At 37.7% G+C, this 21,061-nt stretch overlaps 5 protein-coding genes across 5 annotated transcripts; 4 read left to right on the plus strand and 1 right to left on the minus strand.

Moving 5' to 3' along the window:
- Nucleotides 1–856: 856 nt before the first annotated feature.
- On the plus strand, nt 857–1,548 carry MELLADRAFT_93574 (uncharacterized protein; the record flags this gene model as incomplete). The annotated part of the gene is made up of 3 exons (XM_007405955.1): nt 857–908; nt 985–1,144; nt 1,227–1,548. The coding sequence occupies 3 exons, from the start codon at nt 857–859 to the stop codon at nt 1,546–1,548; spliced, it is 534 nt and encodes a 177-aa protein (XP_007406017.1).
- An 8,923-nt stretch (nt 1,549–10,471) lies between these two features.
- Nucleotides 10,472–11,312, minus strand: MELLADRAFT_103209 (uncharacterized protein; the record flags this gene model as incomplete). The annotated part of the gene is made up of 5 exons (XM_007406110.1): nt 10,472–10,563; nt 10,638–10,740; nt 10,806–10,932; nt 11,022–11,108; nt 11,209–11,312. The coding sequence occupies 5 exons, from the start codon at nt 11,310–11,312 to the stop codon at nt 10,472–10,474; spliced, it is 513 nt and encodes a 170-aa protein (XP_007406172.1).
- Nucleotides 11,313–12,176: 864 nt separating this feature from the next.
- Nucleotides 12,177–15,033, plus strand: MELLADRAFT_33719 (uncharacterized protein; the record flags this gene model as incomplete). The annotated part of the gene is made up of 5 exons (XM_007405956.1): nt 12,177–12,311; nt 12,402–12,984; nt 13,036–13,207; nt 13,275–14,248; nt 14,315–15,033. Coding segments are annotated over 5 exons (2,583 nt in total), but the record flags the coding sequence as incomplete, so codon positions are not given.
- Nucleotides 15,034–15,673: 640 nt separating this feature from the next.
- On the plus strand, nt 15,674–16,627 carry MELLADRAFT_60322 (uncharacterized protein; the record flags this gene model as incomplete). Its single annotated transcript, XM_007405957.1, has 2 exons — nt 15,674–15,717; nt 15,802–16,627. 2 exons carry the CDS (start codon nt 15,674–15,676, stop codon nt 16,625–16,627), a joined length of 870 nt encoding a protein of 289 aa, XP_007406019.1.
- A 93-nt stretch (nt 16,628–16,720) lies between these two features.
- On the plus strand, nt 16,721–19,453 carry MELLADRAFT_22895 (family 20 glycosyltransferase; the record flags this gene model as incomplete). Its single annotated transcript, XM_007405958.1, has 11 exons — nt 16,721–16,893; nt 16,991–17,138; nt 17,244–17,404; nt 17,516–17,630; nt 17,723–17,923; nt 17,998–18,186; nt 18,273–18,338; nt 18,414–18,593; nt 18,685–18,964; nt 19,063–19,161; nt 19,245–19,453. Coding segments are annotated over 11 exons (1,821 nt in total), but the record flags the coding sequence as incomplete, so codon positions are not given.
- Between the last annotated feature and the right edge of the window lie 1,608 nt (nt 19,454–21,061).

The raw sequence follows: 21,061 nt of genomic DNA on the forward strand, positions 1-21,061 counted from the left end.
TTGAACAAAAGAAATAGCATTACCATCCACCGCGTCCAAATCAGACCGTCTTGACGTCAAGACGGTCAAAAGGCCACAAATTATCAGAACTTTGTCAGAACTTTGTCACTCGACAAATGCCTTAGCAATTGCTGAGGAATACTTGATCGTGAAGCTCTCAAACTGAGGCTTGCTTGATCCTTAGGGCCTCAGTCCCAGACTCACTCTTGGCTGAGATGCTTGAATTCAAGAGTTCAACCTGTTCATTCACTTCTGAAAACGCTTTTGATCAGAATTTGCACATTGCCTATGTCCTCAAAAATATATTTGAATACCGATGAACAGGGAGGCGGTACAACGGTCTTCCTCGCGTTTCCTGATTGTCTACCCGGCTCTCGGTACCCAGCGTCTCGGGAAGTGATGCATAGAGAAAAGTCCAAACGTCTTGCAGCTCTGAGTCTGGGTCAGTCATCAAAGATCATCTCAAGATCAGTGCTTTCAGAAGTAAAATCAGATTGAACAAGGACAGAAACAATTCATTCGGATCCAGGTCTATCGAATGCATCAATGGATGGACAAGAAAGGGAAGAAAGACCATGGCGGATGGCACGACATCAGATGGTTGACCAAGAGATGGAATTAGAAGATACTAGTAATGATGATTATCCAAGGATCAAAAACATCAAAAAAATCTTTGATCAGTCTCCTAATAATAAGTTTGTTTCGATGGTTATTAAATTATTCTTCAATTGCTTGGTCAAATGAAACTTGGAGAATTGGGTCCGATAGGATTGATTGGGATCATCAAATCATACATGTTACTGGTGGCTCCGATGGTTTAGGTAGAGTAATTACTGAAACTTTGGCTATTAAGAATATGAGGTTTTTTTGGGATATTAGACCTCTTACTGCAAATCCATCTGACTCAGGTTAGCTTTTTTTGGTTATGGACTCACTATTATTCAAATCAAGCTTGTCATTGACTTTGGTTGTCTTTATCTCTAGATGTCCATCACTATGAGTGCGACATATCGGATGCGAAAGCTGTAGAAGCTGTAGCTGATCGAGTCAAAAACGAAGTAGGAGATCCAACAATCATTATCAATAACGTTGAAGTAGCGAATGGAACATTTATCATCGATCTTAATCCTAGTGAAATTCAGCGGTTTGCCACTTTGTCTTATAAACAATCTCATTGGAAATCATAACTGACAATCACGATGTACCTCTTAACCACTTTGTAGGAGCTTTGGAGTGAATATAATGGCTCATTTTCACCTCTTGAAGGCTTTCTTACCAACATTAATTGAACTAAAGAACGGATACATCGTCAGTACAATTTCTATTGTGAATCTTGATATCATCACTAAACTCATCGCGATCATCTGTTTCTACTTGTTCTTGTCATCTCAGGTCACTGTAGCTTCAATTTTAGGCACTTTTGGCGTCTGTCAAGCTTCAGATTACTGTACTTCAAAAGCAGCTGTTTTGAGTTTACATGAATCACTTGAACTAGATTGTAGGTTCCTAAATATCCTCATTCCCACTGTATCTTTCTTTATTGAGTGAACAGAAAGATAGTAACATGAACCAAAAAAATGAATATCAGTGTTCAGGGGTTCGTGCCACTTAAGTAAGTCCAGGTAGATTGGAAACCAAAATGTTTGGACCCTGTAAGTTTTATTATTATTTAAGACCTATCGAACTATTCAACTTCCAATCCAAAAAACTAATCAAATTTTGCTAGAACTTCTCATTAAGAAGTAAGACCACAGAACCCATTTTTATTCCCACAAGTTGTACCTCATGATCTAGCCAAACTGGACATTTGAACATTAGGTTCATAAGTTTATCTGAATCATCAAAGTGTTTCCTTCTTGGTTGAAAGATTTGGCTCATTGGTTTGCTGGCTCTACTGAGGCTGTGATCGATTTCAATAAGTGAAACCAGTCAGTTTTGGGGGATAAATAGATTGTGTGTGTTTTGTGCATACCTTTTTTTCAAAAAGTAGTATGAGGCACCACAAATGGCATTAGGTGTAGTTCCTTTATAATATTTGATTGCTTAAGAATCTAAAGAATGAAGATTCCGAGCGATTTTTCAGTGTGATTCATAAGAAAGTCGATGATGTTATGAATTTGAGGGAAATTTTGAACACAAAAGTCTAGATGAAATCTCTGATTCCCTCCTAAAAAAACTCACAAGATGTGGAAAGAGAATAGTTCATCACATCACTCATAGAGTTTAGAAGTATTGGAATAGATAGAACAGTGGGCAGTGAGAACCTTCTCTTTTATTCTTTTAATTTACACTTATTCATTTCATTGAGATAAAATCCTTTTGGAGTAAAAAATCAGTCCTACTCACCGTGTCCGGGACGTTCGCTCTTCGACGAGCGCGCACGACTTCCCTTTCTGCCTCAAAGGGAGTTGGTGTGCGCTCGTTGACTAGCAAATCCTACACAGACACGGTGTACTAAGCATCTAAAACTGACTTTGATTCACAACTCTGGGATGTTAATTGGATATGGGTCCACATCAAACGATACAAAAATGTTTTTTTGACAATTTCAAAGGTAATGAATCATTTCATCTTAGCCATCTTGTTTTTTGACAGAGTGGATATACATTTCATATCACCATATGCTGTTGAAACGAAAAGTACACTGGTTTTCGAATCGAATGTCTCTCTAATTTGATTACTAGTGGAGCTGTACAGTGTCCCTGGGTGGCCATACCCAGTATTGTATCTGGGCAGAGGCCTTCGGATCACCCGTCTGTTCATTGGTACACCTTATTGAGCAGTGTGACATGGTAAAACTTTTGTATCGGTCCAAGATCTCCCTCAAGCTATTTGCGCAAGATTATGCCAGCAAATAAAGCACAGGTTTTGAACCCCATATACCCTTATGATTTGTCTCTCAATGTCAATTGACAAGACCAAAACACAAAGCGTACCAGAGTCTTCCTATACACAATTTTGATTCAGTCTCTTACTTAGTGGTCTAGCTCGTTAGATCACTTGCTCATGATTTTAATGGTGCACTGCCTAGTTACACTTATTGTTGATCTTAGAGGTGTGCTCAGGTTTGGCTGAACTTGCCAATTGCTAAACAACGCAGCGGCCCTCTAAGGTAGCTCGGATCAAAGCTCTGAGCTCAGATTGAAGCTGCTGAACTGGGGCAGGGAACAATTGACACACTTTCTGAAGAACAATATGCATGCCTTCTGACTGTCTCGACGTTGAGACGGTCAGTGGCAGACGCAGTGATCATGATCAAGATTGATTGAGATTTCTCTTGCGACTACAATCAAATAGAAAAACGTAGGAAAGTCAAGAATACTGAGTTGGAGTCTTTCATACTCTCTTTCTCCTCCGCAAAAAAACCCACTCCACTACTTTACGGGTAATGGAATATCCGTGGGAAGGAGGGAGGAGGACAGATGTATTACTGTCCTCCTAACTTAACATTAAATCTCATATTTAAGTCCCAAAGAATTTCCACCTACAAGAGGTATTCTTTGCAACCACATATAATAAATCTTGTACAATCTACTATGGGTGGTTTGGGGGTATGCCCCGGCGAGGTCTGGGGGTCCTGGTCCGGTGATAGACGTCTATCTCCGGATCTGGACCGCCTTGCCGGGGTGAGAGCAAAGAACCCTTATGAGGGCTTCTCTTCCCCTAAACTCTCGGGGATTTGAGCCGAGAGCCTGAGAAGACCCAACCCTCAAACCACCGTAGAGTTTGACCCAACCAAACCTTACAGTTTAGAAAAATTTTGACAGCTGTACCAGGTTCAATTGCAGCGTACAGAAAATATTCAGATCTCTCGGCGATCAGGGTATCGCCAAATTCAATACCAATAGAAATCTATGTAATTCCACTATAGCGAACCTTATGAGACAGATCAATTCGACCACATCAAGTTTTTCAACAGTGTCTTCGTGCTGTTCAACTCTCTATCCGAATATTTCCTCAGATAAATCTTGTAAGCGTCTGACGCCCACCTGCCACATCTCTTCAACTCTTCTTTCTCAGCACCCAAGTTCCACCTGAGTGACGCACCTCCTATTCTAAACGAGTGCCCATGAAGCAGTTGTGTTTTCTTTGAACGACGAGCGTTCCAGATGTCACGTAGGTGATTAATCGTCTCAACTTTCCCAAGACGCTTCTTTTTCCCGTTAACCGTGATCACGAAAATTTCGTCCTCTAACTTCCGTTCCTTGAATTGGAACCACTCCTCCAGCATCGAGACTGGATCTAGCAATGAACTCTGTCGGTATAACATTATCACCTGAATCTCGCCCGGGTTTGCCGTCTTTGCGTTATGTATCAAGATATCCACTGACAAACGATCTTCAGTCCATTTGAGGTCATTCCATCTCGGTAAGATCTTGTTTTGATCGTCAGATAACAGTTCTCCTAATCTAGCTGTTCCCCAAAACGCCATTAATGCTACACTCAGCATTGCTAACCCTTGTTCTCCTTCTCTTGGTAGCGCTTCTAATAGGATCACCAAATCTGAGATCATGACCGGAGGCCTTTTCTTATCCACCTCTCGCAGCGTCGCCTCTACCATCTGCAAAGCTTTCAAAAGCGACTTTACCGCGCCATCCACTATCGAAGGGTATTCTTCATCATGATACAAATGCCAAGCCTTAATCCCTGCTATGTATGATTTTAGTGTAGTGTATTTAACTGATTCATCATCTACAGCTCTGTTTTCATCTTTCTTTGAGGCCCACATGACAAACATCTTCATCAACTTCGGAGATATTGGTAAGAGATCTTTCTTATCGATTTTCTTCACTACTGCAAACCGATGTAGTTTCACAATCCCTGAGTTATAACTTTTTAATGTTCCTTCTCCCCACGCTCCTCTTAGGTAATGTTGCTTCACTTCGTCAACCTCTGAATCGTTGACTCCCAGCGCATTCTTCTTAAACATCCCGAATGGCTTTGTTATCTTCTTCAAACTGACTTCATGAGTTGTCTTTCCAAGGTGTTTCTCTTTCATGATGACTATCTAAAGAAGGACGATGTGATCTCGATTCTTGCCAAGGACGTTGAATTATAACTATAAAGCTTTAACTGGTTTAGGATGAATCTTCGGTGGGAAAACTTGTCGAAGCAGGTGTTCAAGGTCCCCTGGAACTTGTATCTTCACCTCTCGAAACCACATCAGGTCACCTAAGTAGCCTCTCAACAGAGCGTCTGCGACGTTCCCTTTAGATGTCACGTGTTTCGCTTGAATGTCGCAAGCTAATATTGTAAGCAACCGCTGAATAGCTTTCCATTCCTCATTCACTAACCTATCCCTTGATTTCCTCTTTGTCACAGTCGACTGGGATGTAGTGTTGTCCGTCCACACTGCAAATTTCATCCCTATCGGAACAGTCTTTCTTAGTATGTCACTGTGTTGGATGCGGTCAGAAAACTTTGGGCTCACCTGCTACTTGCCTTAACTTTTGTAGAACCAGTAGCCCTAACTGTATCGCTACGGTCTCAGCCCACGCTATCGTGCGCTTCTCCTCCTCGAGCGCCAGCGTTTGCCAACCTGGGGTGAATTCAAAGCAAGCCCAATCTTTGCCTATCAGGACTCCTATGCCGAATGAGGATGAGGCATCCCCCACCCAAGCTACTTCCGTTGCTTTGGGGGATGGAATAATTTGTCTAGTCTTAAAGTTTGTTAACACCCAATGCCATTCTTGTAAGTCTACTTTTACGCTTGATGTCGTGTGCCTGAGCGCTGACTTGTTCCTCCAGCTCTTCATCCAGCTGTAGAAGGAATTCATATATGGCTTCATGTGCGGTACGATATGAACAGTGTGTACCAACTTCCCCACAATACTCTCCACAGTATGTAACGCCCATCTCTTTTCCGGCTCTAGTAAATCAACAATTAATTGTAATCTTTCCTTCAATTTAACTTCTGGCAGTCGCACCGTGTGGTCATGCCCATTCCAAATGAAGCCCAAAAACTTTTGTTCTGCCGCAAAATCGTGATTTTTGATTGGATTAGTCGATACTCCTAGGTCGTCACTCAACTTTGTAACATCTTCTAAAGTCACTCTATGGCCTGGTCGTCGAAACATCAAGTTGTCATCAACCCAACGGAAGATGACTATCTCCAGCAGTCTCTCCACGACTAGTTTCCAGACATGAGCCGGTGCGCCAAACACTCCGCAACTCGCCACACCCCCAAAACCTACAGCTAAGTCGACCCAAACTCTATTATAAAAGTCCAATATGCAAAGGTAACGTCGCTGACAAGGGTGAATTGGCAATTGCCAATATGCCTTTTTCCAATCGAAGATCCCCACATCCCAATCTCCTGGGTTGTCCTGGAAGAATTCTGCTACCGTATTAAAATCATCCCAATACGTTCCATAATTTAATTTATTTGCGAAGGAATTTACAGAAGGTACTTCTGGGTCATTCTTCGGGAACGACAAATCGTTAACCATCCGAATGGACCCATCGCTATTAACAGCACTCCCCATTGGGTTCGATCGAAAGAAGCCATAACGCTGGAAAACCTCTTCGTGAGTGAATGGACCCTCCAATCTCCCCGCTTCCCACTCTTTCGCCAAAGTTGCCTCTATCTGCGACCTAGCTTCTAGAGCTGACTTATGATTTTCCGGGGTATAACACCTCAATCCAGCTAGTTCATGTTGCGGTATTCCTAGACAGAATCCATGTTTGAACCCATTTACAATGTACGGGATATCTGACTTTAAACCAACTTCTTCCATCAACATCACCCACATATCTACTTTCATATTGTGCCGAACCGGAGTCGGCCAAGGGTCACTAACGGGGACCGTGAAGATCTTCCTCTCACACAAAGGTAGCGGTTCCTTCCTTGATCTCCCTAGATTCTCTGTCGTGTCTTCGTCTGAAGCAGAGGATGTATTAGAGCTTTGCTCTGTGACTGATGGCTCAGGGATCGTCTCTATCTTTTGCTCCTCTAACACCAACCGCTGTGCAGGTGCGTAAATATGCACTGACATCTCACTGTCCCTACTAAAACCCACAGCAATTTAAATTGGTATTTCATTTTAGGCACATTTCTTTGCAAAGGATACAACTATGGAAGCTCTAAACACTAACAATTCAAGAACATCAAGACGCGTTAATAAGAAAATTTCCACGAGATCAATTTCCGCCAGTAGACCCAAGCCAGAACCAAGGTAAACCATCCAATCACAAAACTACGTCAGTCCAAACCGTCAACTTCATTTGAGCAAAACACCTCGCTGCTCACGTTGCTTGGGTCTCCTCTTGTGCGGACGACTTATTGTTCTGTCGATTCTTGTTTTGGTAATTTGGTTTATACGAAGTAGACGCTACTGGGGTGGTTGTTGATGTTGGTTGTTGATTCTCTCCTGCTAGCAACCAAGACGAACGTCAGGCAAACAGTCAAAATAGGAATCAGATCTCCGCATCAAGGGCTTACCATTCTTATTGTACAAATAATAATTATTCTTTTTAACATAAGGCTTCTTAGCACCACTCCTTTTTCCTTTGAAGGATGACGCTTGATGCGATGGAGCATTTGAATCAGGAGTCTTATCGCTGACTTTCGAGGCGACATCAACCTTCTTCCTCCCAGTAGTAAAGCTATAGCCATACTTTTCTCCACCAACTGCATAAGGATTATCTTCAAACTGCAAATCACCAGCCCAATCTGCAAAGAATTTTGCATCCGCCTCAACCTTCGGTTGAAGACCATTCGGCAACCGAACCTTATCTTTGTAAACCGTCTTGCCATTAACTTTCGTCTTGACTAACTTTCGTCTCCTAAAGATCACAGTCCGTATAGCTAAGTGATAACGAAGGCCAACCATCCAACACAAGTATTTCTTCTTCAGGTCAGAAACTATTTTCTTATGCTTCACGATATAATCAGCATAGGCGTCTAACTGGTAGATTTCTCTCGTGTATCTCTCCTCCAGATCACACATCTCGATAAAATCTCCAAATGTTATTTGCTTTTCCAAAGCCTTCTGAGTAGATTTTGACTTCTCTCTTTTCTCTTTAGTTTTCTCATCATCGTCTTCATCATTATAAGCATCAAGGAATGACCTTTTGAAAACTGAGAGGGGTACATAAGTTCTAAGTCTCTTGAAACCTTTATCCCACTTTCTTGGTAAGTCTGGCAAATCCGCCGAGTTGAACTCTAATAGATCGAAATCTAACACAGCCTTCTTCGCTTTCTCAGACTCATCCAAACTCTAATCGTCTTCTGATGACGACTTATCAGAGTCAGACTCCGAGGAGCCCGAGGGGTCGCCATGTGGGCTGGACGACCTTTTCTTCTTTGACTTAGAGTGTCTTCTCTTCTTCTTTTTTGACTTCGAAGAGTCTGAATCATCTGAGTTAGATTTGTCGCTCGAGGTTTCTTTCTTCTTTTGTTTCCTCTTCTTCGACCTCTTTTTCGGTTTTGAAGGTTCTGAGTCACTCGAGGAAGGTTCGTCACCAGGTCCGTTTCTCCCTTTTGCATCATGAAGTACTCCGTCTACTCTATCCTGAGTGGGGCGTGCTTGATGGTCTTTCTGGTTCACCCCTCCTGAGATGCTAGCCAGTAGCTGGCTCGAATCGTCAACTCGTGGATTTGACAAGCCTACCCCTGGAGCTGGAGCCCGTTTCGGAGACGGCTCGTCATACTCCATTTTGACAATGGAACCGAAAGAAGAATTGAACGCTTGGATCAGCCGCCTGGTGCTCGGGCCATCCTTCGCATCTAGCGCCTTAGTCAACGCCTCTAGAATAGATTTGCTCCCCGAGTTTTCGTTTGAACTTCCCGGTTCCTCGTTGAGGAGTCCCCGTATAGCTGAAACAGAAACACAACCACACTAAACCAAGGTGAGTTTCTAACCTTCTTCACAACATCTTTATAACAGATACGAAGGGAGAGGTGTTCTATCCAACAGAAGAGTATTAATTGATTCTCGCATGCCTCTATAGGTTTGGAATCCCTCCTCATACCTCGAACCTCACTTGCGTGAGGGACTAGGTCCATGGTGCGCATCAAGCTGCAACCTAGTAATCTCCAAGCGTAATGGGAGTGTCGTACTCTATGAACAGGCGCTCAAAGCAGCCCTCAGCATAGGATCTGCCGACCATGGCTCATGGCGCTTCAGCAGCCTGCACTATTCCTCCGACCGGCGCATCTAGCAGCCATGGTCCACCAACACTACCATCTCCAGAATGACAGACATGTCTCGGATCAAGTGTGTGAGAAGAATACAAGAATAAAAAAAAAGGGAAAAAAGAAGATGGAAAACGATTGTGGGTAAAAAACTTGTCTAACGACATACCATCTATAGGTAAGCTATTTTTCGGATCCAAATTTTCTTTTTGATCCGCTAAACCTTTCCCCTTCTTCGCAGCTTCTAGCTGACGCCTTTCTTCATCTCTCCATCTTTCCATCTTCTCTAACTCTTTCTGTTTGAGTTCCAGTGGTTTCACGTCCGCCGTATCTGATTCTGGATCTTCACTTTCATCCTCCTCTTCGACTTCGCTCACCGGAGAGACTTGATCTCCCATCTCGACTTGCGTATTCGCCTGATCCGCTTGAATTGGCTCTTGAGGCTTCGACTTCGGTGCACGAGAGGCAGCCCGCTTCTGACGTTCCTCTGCTTGATCTTTCTCTTTCATCTGTCTAGCTAATTTCTTTTCCTCTTCTTGTCTTGCCGATGTAACCATTTCTTGACGATCTAACTTGCTTTTAATCAGTTTCTGGACTTGACTCTTGTTCATGTAGAAAGAAAATGACTTTTGGAGTGACTATAGCTAAGCTAGTTTTGAGAGCGTAAAGAATTTTAAAACAGTGACTATGATATTAAAGAAAAAAATCTTTATTTTTAACTAAACACGTGCAAGACGTTTTTACTAGAAATTGAAAGAGAGAGATGTCGGAAAGAGAAGAGACCTCAGGAGGGCGTTTCTAGAGAGAAAAACTTTTTCCTCTCTAGTCTCTGCACAAACGCCACAACCAAATGGTTGCCCGGCCCGAGGGGCCTCGAGTCTCTACCCTTCCCGACTCTCCATACGCCCGACGTATTGGACTATATATTACCGTCGCGAGCTTGGGGTAATCTACGATTATTTTGCATGATTAAGGAAGTTTCAAAAGACGATGTGAATTTTTCTTTTTCAAAGTTTTTATCAGGACTTTCAAAGTGGGTTTTCTTATCTTTTCACCTGTCAATTATAAAGAAAACTCGCCAAGAAGAAAGTCACATATATGTATTAAAAAATCAGAGCTCAAGTGAAAATATTTTCTAAAAAAACATCCAAAAACATCTGAAAAGAAATATCCAACACGTCATGCATTTTTTTAATAGAAGAAATTTTTCTTAGATTTCTTAGATAAGAATTTCAATTTCTTTGTCACATCTTCGAAATGAGATCCGTTACAAAACAAAATCATAAAACCAGGACCCCAAACCCCAAAAAACACTTGGATAGAGAATCTACAAGCTCAAATAAACAGAACGAAAAGTGCAGAGAACAAAAGGAGATAAATAGAAGATTGATCAAATGTTGTTGAAGCTTCATTTTCTTGATCATAACCTAAACAAAGAGACCAAAGATCAGATTCTTTAAGCCTAAACCGATGCTAATAGGATCAAAAGCTTTTGACGAACCTGAAGTAGACGAGTTTTTGATATTATAACTATTTCCAGACCCATTAGAGATAGAATTATAAACATTAAATTTGGGAGATTGACTAAGAATAGTAGAAGTATCCTACGCAACAAAAAAAAGTAAGAGGTAAGTAAAAGATACTAAAGAAAGATGAAACCATAACTTACCATTGATAAGAAACGAATCTCATAACCAGACCCATTAACCAAAGAACTTAAATTAGATATACTAAGATATCCAATATAAGCAGGTTGTGATTTCTTGAGATAATTTGTCAAACCATTTGGATAAAGACTATAAGAAGAGAGAAAAACAAGACGGTTTAAGAAATGAGAAACAGACATGAGGATTTTTGGAAAATGGAAGAAGAAAGATCACTGAACTTTGAATTATTGTTGCTTATTTGAATATCAAATGATAATGGATCAGTAGGTACTGCTTCCCAAGTAATCAACATTAATTGATTGGCACTACGTCCCCAGAAATCACAAAGAATTAGTATCCACATCTAAATCAAAAGCAACATCATTTGACCAAGAAAGAAGTGCAAAAAGAAGGACAAAGACTTACAATATAGTATCATTTTGATTTGGAGTAAGGATTCTAAGTGAAGAAACTCTCAAAAAGTTCGTGAATGAGAATACAGCAAACAAAAGTGTGATAAAGTTATTCATTTTGGTCTGATTTTGTGGTATATTTCGTGGTATATATTCTTGAAAGATCTCTTGTGAAGGGATAAAATGAACTTTTCTTGGCGTTTAAGAGAAAGCAATGGCAGGATAAATTTCGGGGGATTTGAGGTGAAGTCCTTTTATAACATTTTTTTGAACCATTGTTCTTTGTTTGTTCTTTTTGGGTTGATCATTTGATCTGTTTGTTTTTTTGTTTTCTTGATCGATCATGCAACACATCATAATAGATATGAAGCTTATAATTACTCGAGGATGTGAGCCAGATGAACAAGAATAAGCTACATATCATCTCATAACATTTATTGGATGATCCTACGTATTCTTGATGAATTCTTCACGATATGATGGATGATGATGAATTGGAATCAAAACAAACACATCATTCCATTCTTACAAATTTTTACTAATTGATAATCAACCAACATTGGATTCAGCTGATCTGATTGATTCAAATTCCTCATCCTTTTATTTGGATGTCTCGACGTGCCAACTTCGAAGTGATGGTGTGAGAATTGAAGATTTCATCAAAGGTTTCAAGGATGTGAAAGGGGGATGGTAGGTATGTGTGACATCTGAGCGACATGTTTTGGGCTGAGTGTCACTGTCAAAACCACAAATCGAACCAGATTACTCAATCTTTCACGTGAGTCTCAGCTTCACCACTTTTTTTGTTCAACACTCAACTTTGGCTCAGCATTTCTTAAAGATTTTCAAACAAATCAATCAATCATGACTCAAGTAACAAATCAAAGACTCAAAACTTGGTGAGTTTAATAAGTCTACATCGAACCCATTCAAATTAACTGATATATCTCTTCACTATATATATATAGTTATCAACCATTTAGATCATGGACTCCAATTCATACGGCTGGAGAAGCTACATTCTCATCAAGCTGCAATTTACTCTTTACCATAATGGATGAAGAAGTTTTAGCAACCAATCTTAACTCAGGTAAACGGTTACATACCTTCGAAGGTGTAGGTAGGCTTTCCCATTCAAATCAACCAAAACACTTTCAACTCAATCCAAGAATTCTAAACTGACTCTACCTTCGATTCTTCATGTAGGATTCTTCAATCGTCTCTTCAATCACTTGTACTCCATCAACATCAAATCCGACACTCTTAATTGCTTATAGATCACTATCAATTCGAATCTACACATTACTTGGATCTTTCATCGATCCAGAAACAACGACCGTCAATCATCAAAAATCAATTGCCAAAGCTCACGAAGCTCCCATCTCAATCTCAATTGCAGATCCCACTTCATCCGTCTTTGCAACAGGTGATACAGCAGGTGTTGTAAAACTATGGGATGTCAAGAACGGACATTGTACACATGTTTTCAAAGGACATCAATTGGTTTCTGCATTAAGTTTTGATGTTAACAAACCTGAAGCTCGTGCAAGATTAGCAGTTGGATCTAGTGATGGGAAAATCAAATTATGGGATTTACGTACAAATCAATTAATCAATGTTTTTGAACATGGTCATGTTTCTGTTATACGTGGATTAAGTATTACAAAAGATGGAAAGTATTTGGTTTCTGGGTCTAGAGATAAAGTAGTCAACCTTTGGTTAATCGAATCATCTAAAGTAATTAAAACGATTCCAGTTTATGAAACAATCGAATCTATTGGATTAATTAGTAAACCTGAAGAACCAATCAGTTCAATTAAATCTAAAGGAAAATCCAAAGCTCAAGTTGGAAACTCCTCGGTTTCTCCTCTTAAAGGTCTTTCTGTTTTTACTGCTGGTGATAAAGGTTTAATTAGATTATGGGATTTAGAATCTGGTCAACAAATTAGTTCTGAAGAAGAAAAATCTACAGTCGATAATAAATTTCCACGTACTAGTATTTTTGATACTTGGTAAGTTACAATCTTCACTATATCTTAATGAGTTTCAATGAGTTCTGATTTCCTTCTTATAAATCAGTTACGATGAAGAAACCCAAACATTATTAGTGACCAAGATAGATCAAACTTTCAGTCTTTTAAAACTACCAAGTCTTCATATCATACGACAGATTGTAGGATCACATGACGAGATCATTGATACAAGTTTACTAAACTCTTCAAGCGGAACAGCCACCCATCTAGCTCTAGCCACAAACTCACCTGTCATCCGAATCTTATCATTAGGACCCGAAGAGAATCATACCGAATTATTATCAGGCCATAATGATGTAGTCTTATGTTTGACCAAAAGTGAAGATTCGACTTGGTTTGTCAGTGGATCGAAAGATAAAACAGCAAGAGTTTGGAAACAATTTGTGAAAGATGAACGAATCGAATGGGATTGTGTAGGGATTTGTGAAGGACATATGCAAGGTCTTGGAGCAGTCAGTTTAACCGAATTTAAAGATTCACAAACCCAAAAATCAGTTTCAATCTTAGCTACTGCTTCACAAGATCGAACGGTTAAACTTTGGGATTTAACTTTGATTTCAAAACTTGATAAAACTCATCAAGAAACCAATCCAATGAAATCTTTATCAACTTTAAAAGTACACGAAAAAGATATTAATACGATTGGGTTTTGCAAAGAAGGAAAACTCTTTGCTACTGGATCTCAAGATAAATTATGTAAAGTCTTTAAACTGAATCATACAGCAAAAGAAGGCACGAGTTTAGAAATCTTAGGGATCCTAAAGGGACATAGCAGAGGGATTTGGACGTTGAAGTTTTCGAAATTTGAAAAAGTTTTGGCGACTGGTAGTGGTGATTGTTCTATAAAACTTTGGTCAATCGATCAAAATGATGAAAAGTTTGGTAATTGTTTGAAAACGTTTGATGGTCATCTTAATGCTATCCTTAGATTAGATTTCATTAATTTCGGATCTCAACTTGTTTCTACTTCTTCTGATTCATTAATCAAGATCTGGGAAATCAAAAACCAAGTATGTTTAAGTACATTAGGAGATGAAAGTATTGAAGACGAAATCGCGGTTAGTAAGAAGAGTAGTACGATCGAAGATGAAAGTAAGATTAATCATGATAGTAAGATTTGGGCATTAGAAATCGAAGAAGACGGTCAAAGAATCCTCACGGCTGGATCTGATTCTAAAATAATTTATTGGAAAGATATCACAGAAGAAAAACTAATGGAAAAGTTTAAGTTGAAAGAAGAAGAGATGAGATTAAATCAAGATTTAGAGAATTATATTAGATTAAAAGATTATAAAACGGTGATTTGTTTATTACTTAAACTAAACAAATCGGTTAGATTATTGAAATTGTTTAATGAAATTTTAGAAGAAGAAGAAGATGAAGAAGAAGAAGAAGAAGGTCTAAGAAAGATAGATGAAATTTTAAAAGAATTAAGAGGAGATGAAGTTTTAAAACTATTAATGTTTTGTAGAGATTGGAATTCGTTAAGTAAAACTCAGGAAACCTCACATAAAGTTTTATTTGGAATCTTTAAATTTCATTCATACAAAACTTTATTAAAGTCTATTGAAGAATCAAGACCAGAAGAAGAAGACAACCCAGAAAACGAGAAAGGGAATGGGAATGGGAATCGAAACGAAGGCAAATGGAAAGTAAGAAAAGGTAAAGAAACTTTGAAAGAGGTTTTAGATAGTTTAGCTGCTTATTCTGAAAGGTATTTAAGTAAAGTTGAAAAAGTCGGACAAGAATTAAATGTTTTAGGTTATCTTTTGAATCAAATGGAAGGAGGGATTTGTGAATTTTGAAGGAGAAAAAAAAATGTGGGGTTTTTTCTTTTGGAGGAGGGGAGGATGAAAGTTTAGATTTTTTTTCTTCTTCAGGGGATCATTAGTTTTTTTCTTTAAGAAATGCACAAAAAAAATATAGTAAATCGTGATTTTCAGAGAACCAAACATGGGATTCCAAGTTTTTCTATTTTTTGGTTTTGTATTTTTACTTTTTCTTTGGTTTTATAGAAAATTGAATCAAAATACCAAAAACTTGAGCCATTTGATTTTGAAACCATCTCAGCAATCAGAGCTATGCATGTTCATAAAGAGGTCCTTGAGTCTTTGATGCTGGATATGTAGCTTTTTACTGCTTGATCAGATACAAATGCGCTCTTGAGTCTTAATTTTGAGTTAAACTTATAGTCTTTAGAGTTGAGTTTGAATATTGAAACCAAGTTATAAGTTGAATGTTTTTCATTGTTGGTTTAGTTTTATTCCACTGATCTGATACTGATCACTTGATGGAGTGATGGTGGATGTGTTTGAGTTCAAACTGTAGTTTTCAATAATGCATTGTTAGAGAATCTGTTTTTCTCATGACCAACTTGAATTTTCATCGATCGATCAATTGTTGACCATCGCCACTATCAACCATCATCCATCACCCATCAACACAATGTACGAAAGAGCTTTAGTTCATTATGGTCTAGCTCAACAAAGGTAAGTGGTTCTATCTTCACTATCAATCAATCAACATCTTATCTCTACACTTACTAACACTTTTTCTCAATTCACCACATTCAGACCAGATGAAGATGATTGGGAACCACCACAATTAGATGGTTTACCAGAATTAGATGATATTCGAAGAAGAATCTCATTATTAGAAGAAGAACATAAATCAAGAGGAAAGATAAATTTAACAGGTCATGTGATCATGGCTTGTCATGCATTACCTTATCATTGTAGTTTACATTTCAGTCGAGATTCAAATACCAACACATCAGATTTCAACATTCCATCTTCACCTACTTCTAATATTGATGAAACAATTGAATTCAGACCAGGTGATGAACTTACGATGCCTAGAAGTTTACATTCTCCTATCATGACCACACCAGCTGAATTATCACCAGATGAAAGTAAAAGATCATCTACTCGACTTACACCTTTAACTTTAACAAGTAGACCGACTTCATTATTAGATCAACCTAAACCACCTGGAAGTCCTCTCTTACCTGGAACACCAGCAAGACCTGGACCACCTTCTAGTGCAGGACTTTCAGATCCTGGAATCCCTCTTGATACATTACCATCAGAAGAAGATCGATTCAGATGGGTTTTAGAACCAAGAAGAGGTCATGCAGCTCTAAATGCTGGGATCAAATCACTTTCAACTTATCGATCCATCACGCTTTGTGCCTATCCTGCTGATCTCACACTTGGAAGTGGTCATCCATTAGATGCGGCTAAACTTTCAGATGCTCAAACTCATGCTTTAGATGCTGGACTTCGAAATTTAGCTAGAAGTGAAATTAATGAAAGTGGTAGAAGAGGAATTGAGTGTGTACCTGTTTGGGCAGATGAAAAAACCGCGGGTTTACATTATGAAGGGTTTTGTAAAAAGTGAGTCCAAACAAAACAAAGAATCTTACCACAGAAAGCTTTGAGTTTGAATGAAGTTTCGTCAAAGAATTGGGTTGAATTGATGCTTCTTTTTTGATATATATATAGATATCTTTGGCCAATTTTTCATTATATGCCTTTATCAGAACATCAAGATAAAGTTTTAGAAAATATGGCATGGAAAGCTTACGAAGAAGTGAATTTATTATTCGCTCAGAAAATTGTAGAAGTTTATAAACCAGGAGATTTGATATGGATCCAAGATTATCAGTTTAGTTTGATCTTCAAAAGCCTTTTTTTCTTTTCATCTCTTTACAGATCGAATTTAACTGATTGAGACGTTTGGTTTGGTTTTTTGGTTTTACAGTTTGTTGTTGGTACCTAGAATGTTGAGGAAAATGTTACCTAAATCATATATTGGACTTTTTTTACATTCTCCTTTTCCTTCTAGTGAATTTTTTAGATGTTTACCAAGAAGAGAAGAAATCTTAGATGGAATGTTAGGTGCAGATTTGGTTTGTTTTGATAATTCTTATATAAATCACGTTCAATCTCTTGTGGTGAAAACAATCATCAAGATCACTGACCTTGTTTTTCCATCTTCTTTGGGGGGGTTTTAGTTATGTTTTCAAACTTATTCTTATGGTCGTCATTTCGTTTCAGCGTGTATACGAGTGATGGGATACGAATCAGTAGGAGGAGGAATCGAAGCAAATGGAAGATTAACTTCAATTACACATTGTCCAATTGGAATTGATGCAGATCGAATCGAATCTGATCGGTTAGTTTTCTCCTATTCAACAACCAACCAAAAGGAAACTTTTTTTTTCTTGAAAAACTGATGTTGAAGTGTTCTTTGGATTGGTTTTTTGCGGTGGAACGGTGGTTCAAGTAGGAGAATGCCAGGGGTTAAACCGAAAATGGAAGCATTGAAGAAATTGTATGAGGGTAAGAAAATCATTGTTGGCAGAGATAAACTAGATCCAACCAAAGGAGTCTTACCAAAAGTAAGAACCTTTTTCAAGCTAACGAACACTACATCAATCAATTTCAAAACTTCAAAGATTTGATCGGTGTTGGTTTTTTTGTATTAATTTAGTTAAGAGCTTTTGAAGAACTTTTAAAACGATTTCCTCAATGGAGAAATCAAGTTGCATTGATTCAAGTCACTTCACCTTCACCAACTGATTCACCTTCACTTGCTACCAAGATTTCTGAACTAGTAGATCATATTAATGCTACTTATGGTACACTTCATTTTCAACCTGTTCATCATTATCATCAAACTATTGAACGTGATGTAAGTTTGATTTTCAATTGCTGGTTTCAAACACCAGAAATTTGGTGACTGAGTCTTTTTCTTGATACCTATAGGAATATTTTGCACTTTTATCGGTGGCTGATTTGGCTGTCATTACTTCTGTACGAGATGGCATGAATACTACTTCAATGGAATATACAATTTGTCAAAAAGAATTTAAAAACCCTTTGATCCTTTCGGAGTTTACTGGAGTGACTGGGTCGATGAAAGCGGCTATTAAAGTTAATCCTTGGGACTTAGGGGTGAGTTCGGTTTCATGAGCGTTTTTGGGATTTTCAGGCATGGGGTTTTGATTTATAATTTCTCTTTTTTTCGGGGGGGTTGATAGGGGGTTGCGAAAGCTATTGATCAGTGTTTGAATATGTCAGAGGCGGAAAAGAAACAAAGACATGCAGTTGAGTGGATTTGCTTTTTTCGCTTGAAGAAATAGGAAAGATGTGACTAAAGATGAAGTTCATCAATTTTGTAGCAATTGTATAGTCGAGTCATATCACATTCTTCAGCAGTGTGGGCTAGTACTTTACTTTTACAACTTTTAGATTGTTTAAGAAGTGATCAAGCTATGCAATATGTGAAATTATTAGACGAAGTTCATTTAATGAAAAAATATAATGAAGCAGAGAAACGATTATTATTATTTGATTATGATGTGAGTAAAATTTTCTATTTTTTATTAGTTCTCGAAATGAAAGAAACAAAACTGATTTAATGAGAAAAAAATGAATTTAAATTTCAAAAAGGGTACTTTAACACCCATAGTAAAGAATCCAAAAGATGCTATCCCACCACCAGGTTTGATTGAAGCATTAAACAAATTATGTTCAGATTCAAAAAATATTGTTTATATTATATCAGGTAGAGATGGAGCTTTCTTACAAGAACATTTAGGTGAGATCAAAGGTTTAGGTATGTCAGCTGAACATGGATGTTATTTAAGAGAACCTGGAAGTGAGGAATGGATCGATTTAACTGTTGATTTCGAGATGGGTTGGATGAATGATGTGGAAGAAATTTTTAAGTGTGAGTCTCTTTTTATGACACTGTTGAGGTGCTTTTCATTTTGGGTTTCTGAATTTGATTTTTTTGGATTTGAACGTTTGGGGTTTTGATTTTGATAGATTACGAAGCAAGGACTTTGGGAGCGTTTGTTGAAACGAAAACTTCAAGTGTTACTTGGCATTATAGGAATGCAGATCCAGAGTTTGGATTATTTCAAGGTGAGTCAAACCTCCACCCAAAAAAAAATCAGAAGACCATGAATGAATGAGGAAAACGATTTTGTGTTTGTGTATCACATCAGCCAAAGAATGTCAAGCGTTATTAGAAAGTTTACAAGAAAGAATGCCGATTGATATTTTAAAAGGAAAAAAGAATATCGAATGTAGACCAGCACATACGAATAAAGGAGAAATTGTGAAACGATTACTTTATAGTACACCTGAGATTGGATTTGCATTATGTGCAGGAGATGATAAGACAGATGAAGATATGTTTAGAGCCTTAAAACAGATGTCAAGATCAGGAGGCAAATCTGAGATTGAAGCTCCATTGTTTCCTTTACTGACTAGAACTTCTTCTACTGGATCTGGATCTGCTCAACAAACTCAGAGTAGTCCTGCAGTGAATTCAAATCAAATCGGAACTCCTACTATGAATCATCATCATCATCATCATCATACGGCTAATAATACGATCATCTCGGGATTAGATGTTGATGGGATCTTTGCGGTGGTGATTGATGAGAATGAGTCTAGGAAAACTTTGGCTGAGTTTAGATTAGAAAGACCGGAAGGATTGATTGAGGTTTTAAGAAAATTAGCTAATGTTTTATGAAAGATCAAAATCAAATCAAATCAAATCAATTTAAATCAATTTTAAGATGTGATTAAGAGAAAAAGAAAGTTTTAAAAGTTTATTATTTTCATTAAAGTTTATTATTAAATTATCGTTTCTCATGTTTTGTTTTGTTTTTCTTCTTTCACGTTTATTGAATGGAATTCATTTTTTGTTTTGTTTTCTTTTGATAGAAAGTTGTCGTTTGTTTTTCATTGATTTAGTTTTAAATTTCGTTTTTTTCTTTCTTTTCATCTATAATGTAAGTAATATCTACTATCTATCATATATTGTATTTTCATTCAAATTTAGTTATAGTATATTTGAAGATATATCAAAAAAAATAGATTGGTTTAAAGTTTTTCTTTTTCAAATGTCGGTTTTTGTTTTGTTTTTATGAGCATTTTGGTTTTTTGTAGATACATAAAAAATATAGAGATGTAAAAAGAAAAATCAATCAAGTAAAAGTAACAGTTTTGGCTTTGGTTTTATTGAAGTCTCTTTGTTTCCAATGATATGATTTGATTATTCTTTACAACTTGTCATGGGTTAGAACTTGGAAATTGATCTTCCGAATGGATTTATTGGTTCATAAATTATGTTTTTTGAAAGCTAAGAATATATCCTACACTTGAGCAATTCGATTTTTTATGTGTTTCTTCTGTTGACACGGTTTAGAATATGTAAAAGGTCTGGTAGAGAGACTCCTACTCTTATTGTTATCATTGGCTTAGTTTTGCGATCAAAAAAAACCAATATGCTTCTGGAGGGATGATCAAAAGTCTTTTTGGACTATGGCATTTTATATATATCCTGAAGTTGAACATACAAAACCATTTCATTGATCTGTTCTAAGAAGTGTTCAGTTGGATTATCAAGTTGAGAAAAAAAAGATCCCCTAACAGTTCATTATGAGCTTCACATTTAAAAATGAAAACAAAAAGATGATTGCTTGATTATAAAGAGTACAAAATTATTGAATGAATGAAATTTTAATGGTTCCTTTGACGACGTGATTGGTTAGAGACTGAGAAAATGAGGATGAGATTGACTAGTATGACTTGGTGAATGTTGACTAGACAACTTTGGTTAGATTTTTTAACTTTCTAATTACTAATTTGTTTTGAGAATCAAGTTCTTGCTTCTAGTTTTCTTTAGAAATACTTCTTCATTCTGAATTTTTGGTTTTGAAAGTTTATAAAGATTCAACTTTGGTTCATACTCAAGAATTCGGTTAGTTGATCTTTTCTTTCTTGATGAGTTATTTTTTTTCTCAGTATCGTA

Source organism: Melampsora larici-populina, assembly GCF_000204055.1.
Source record: "Melampsora larici-populina 98AG31 unplaced genomic scaffold MELLAscaffold_5, whole genome shotgun sequence".
Classification (NCBI taxonomy): Eukaryota; Fungi; Basidiomycota; class Pucciniomycetes; order Pucciniales; family Melampsoraceae; genus Melampsora; species Melampsora laricis-populina.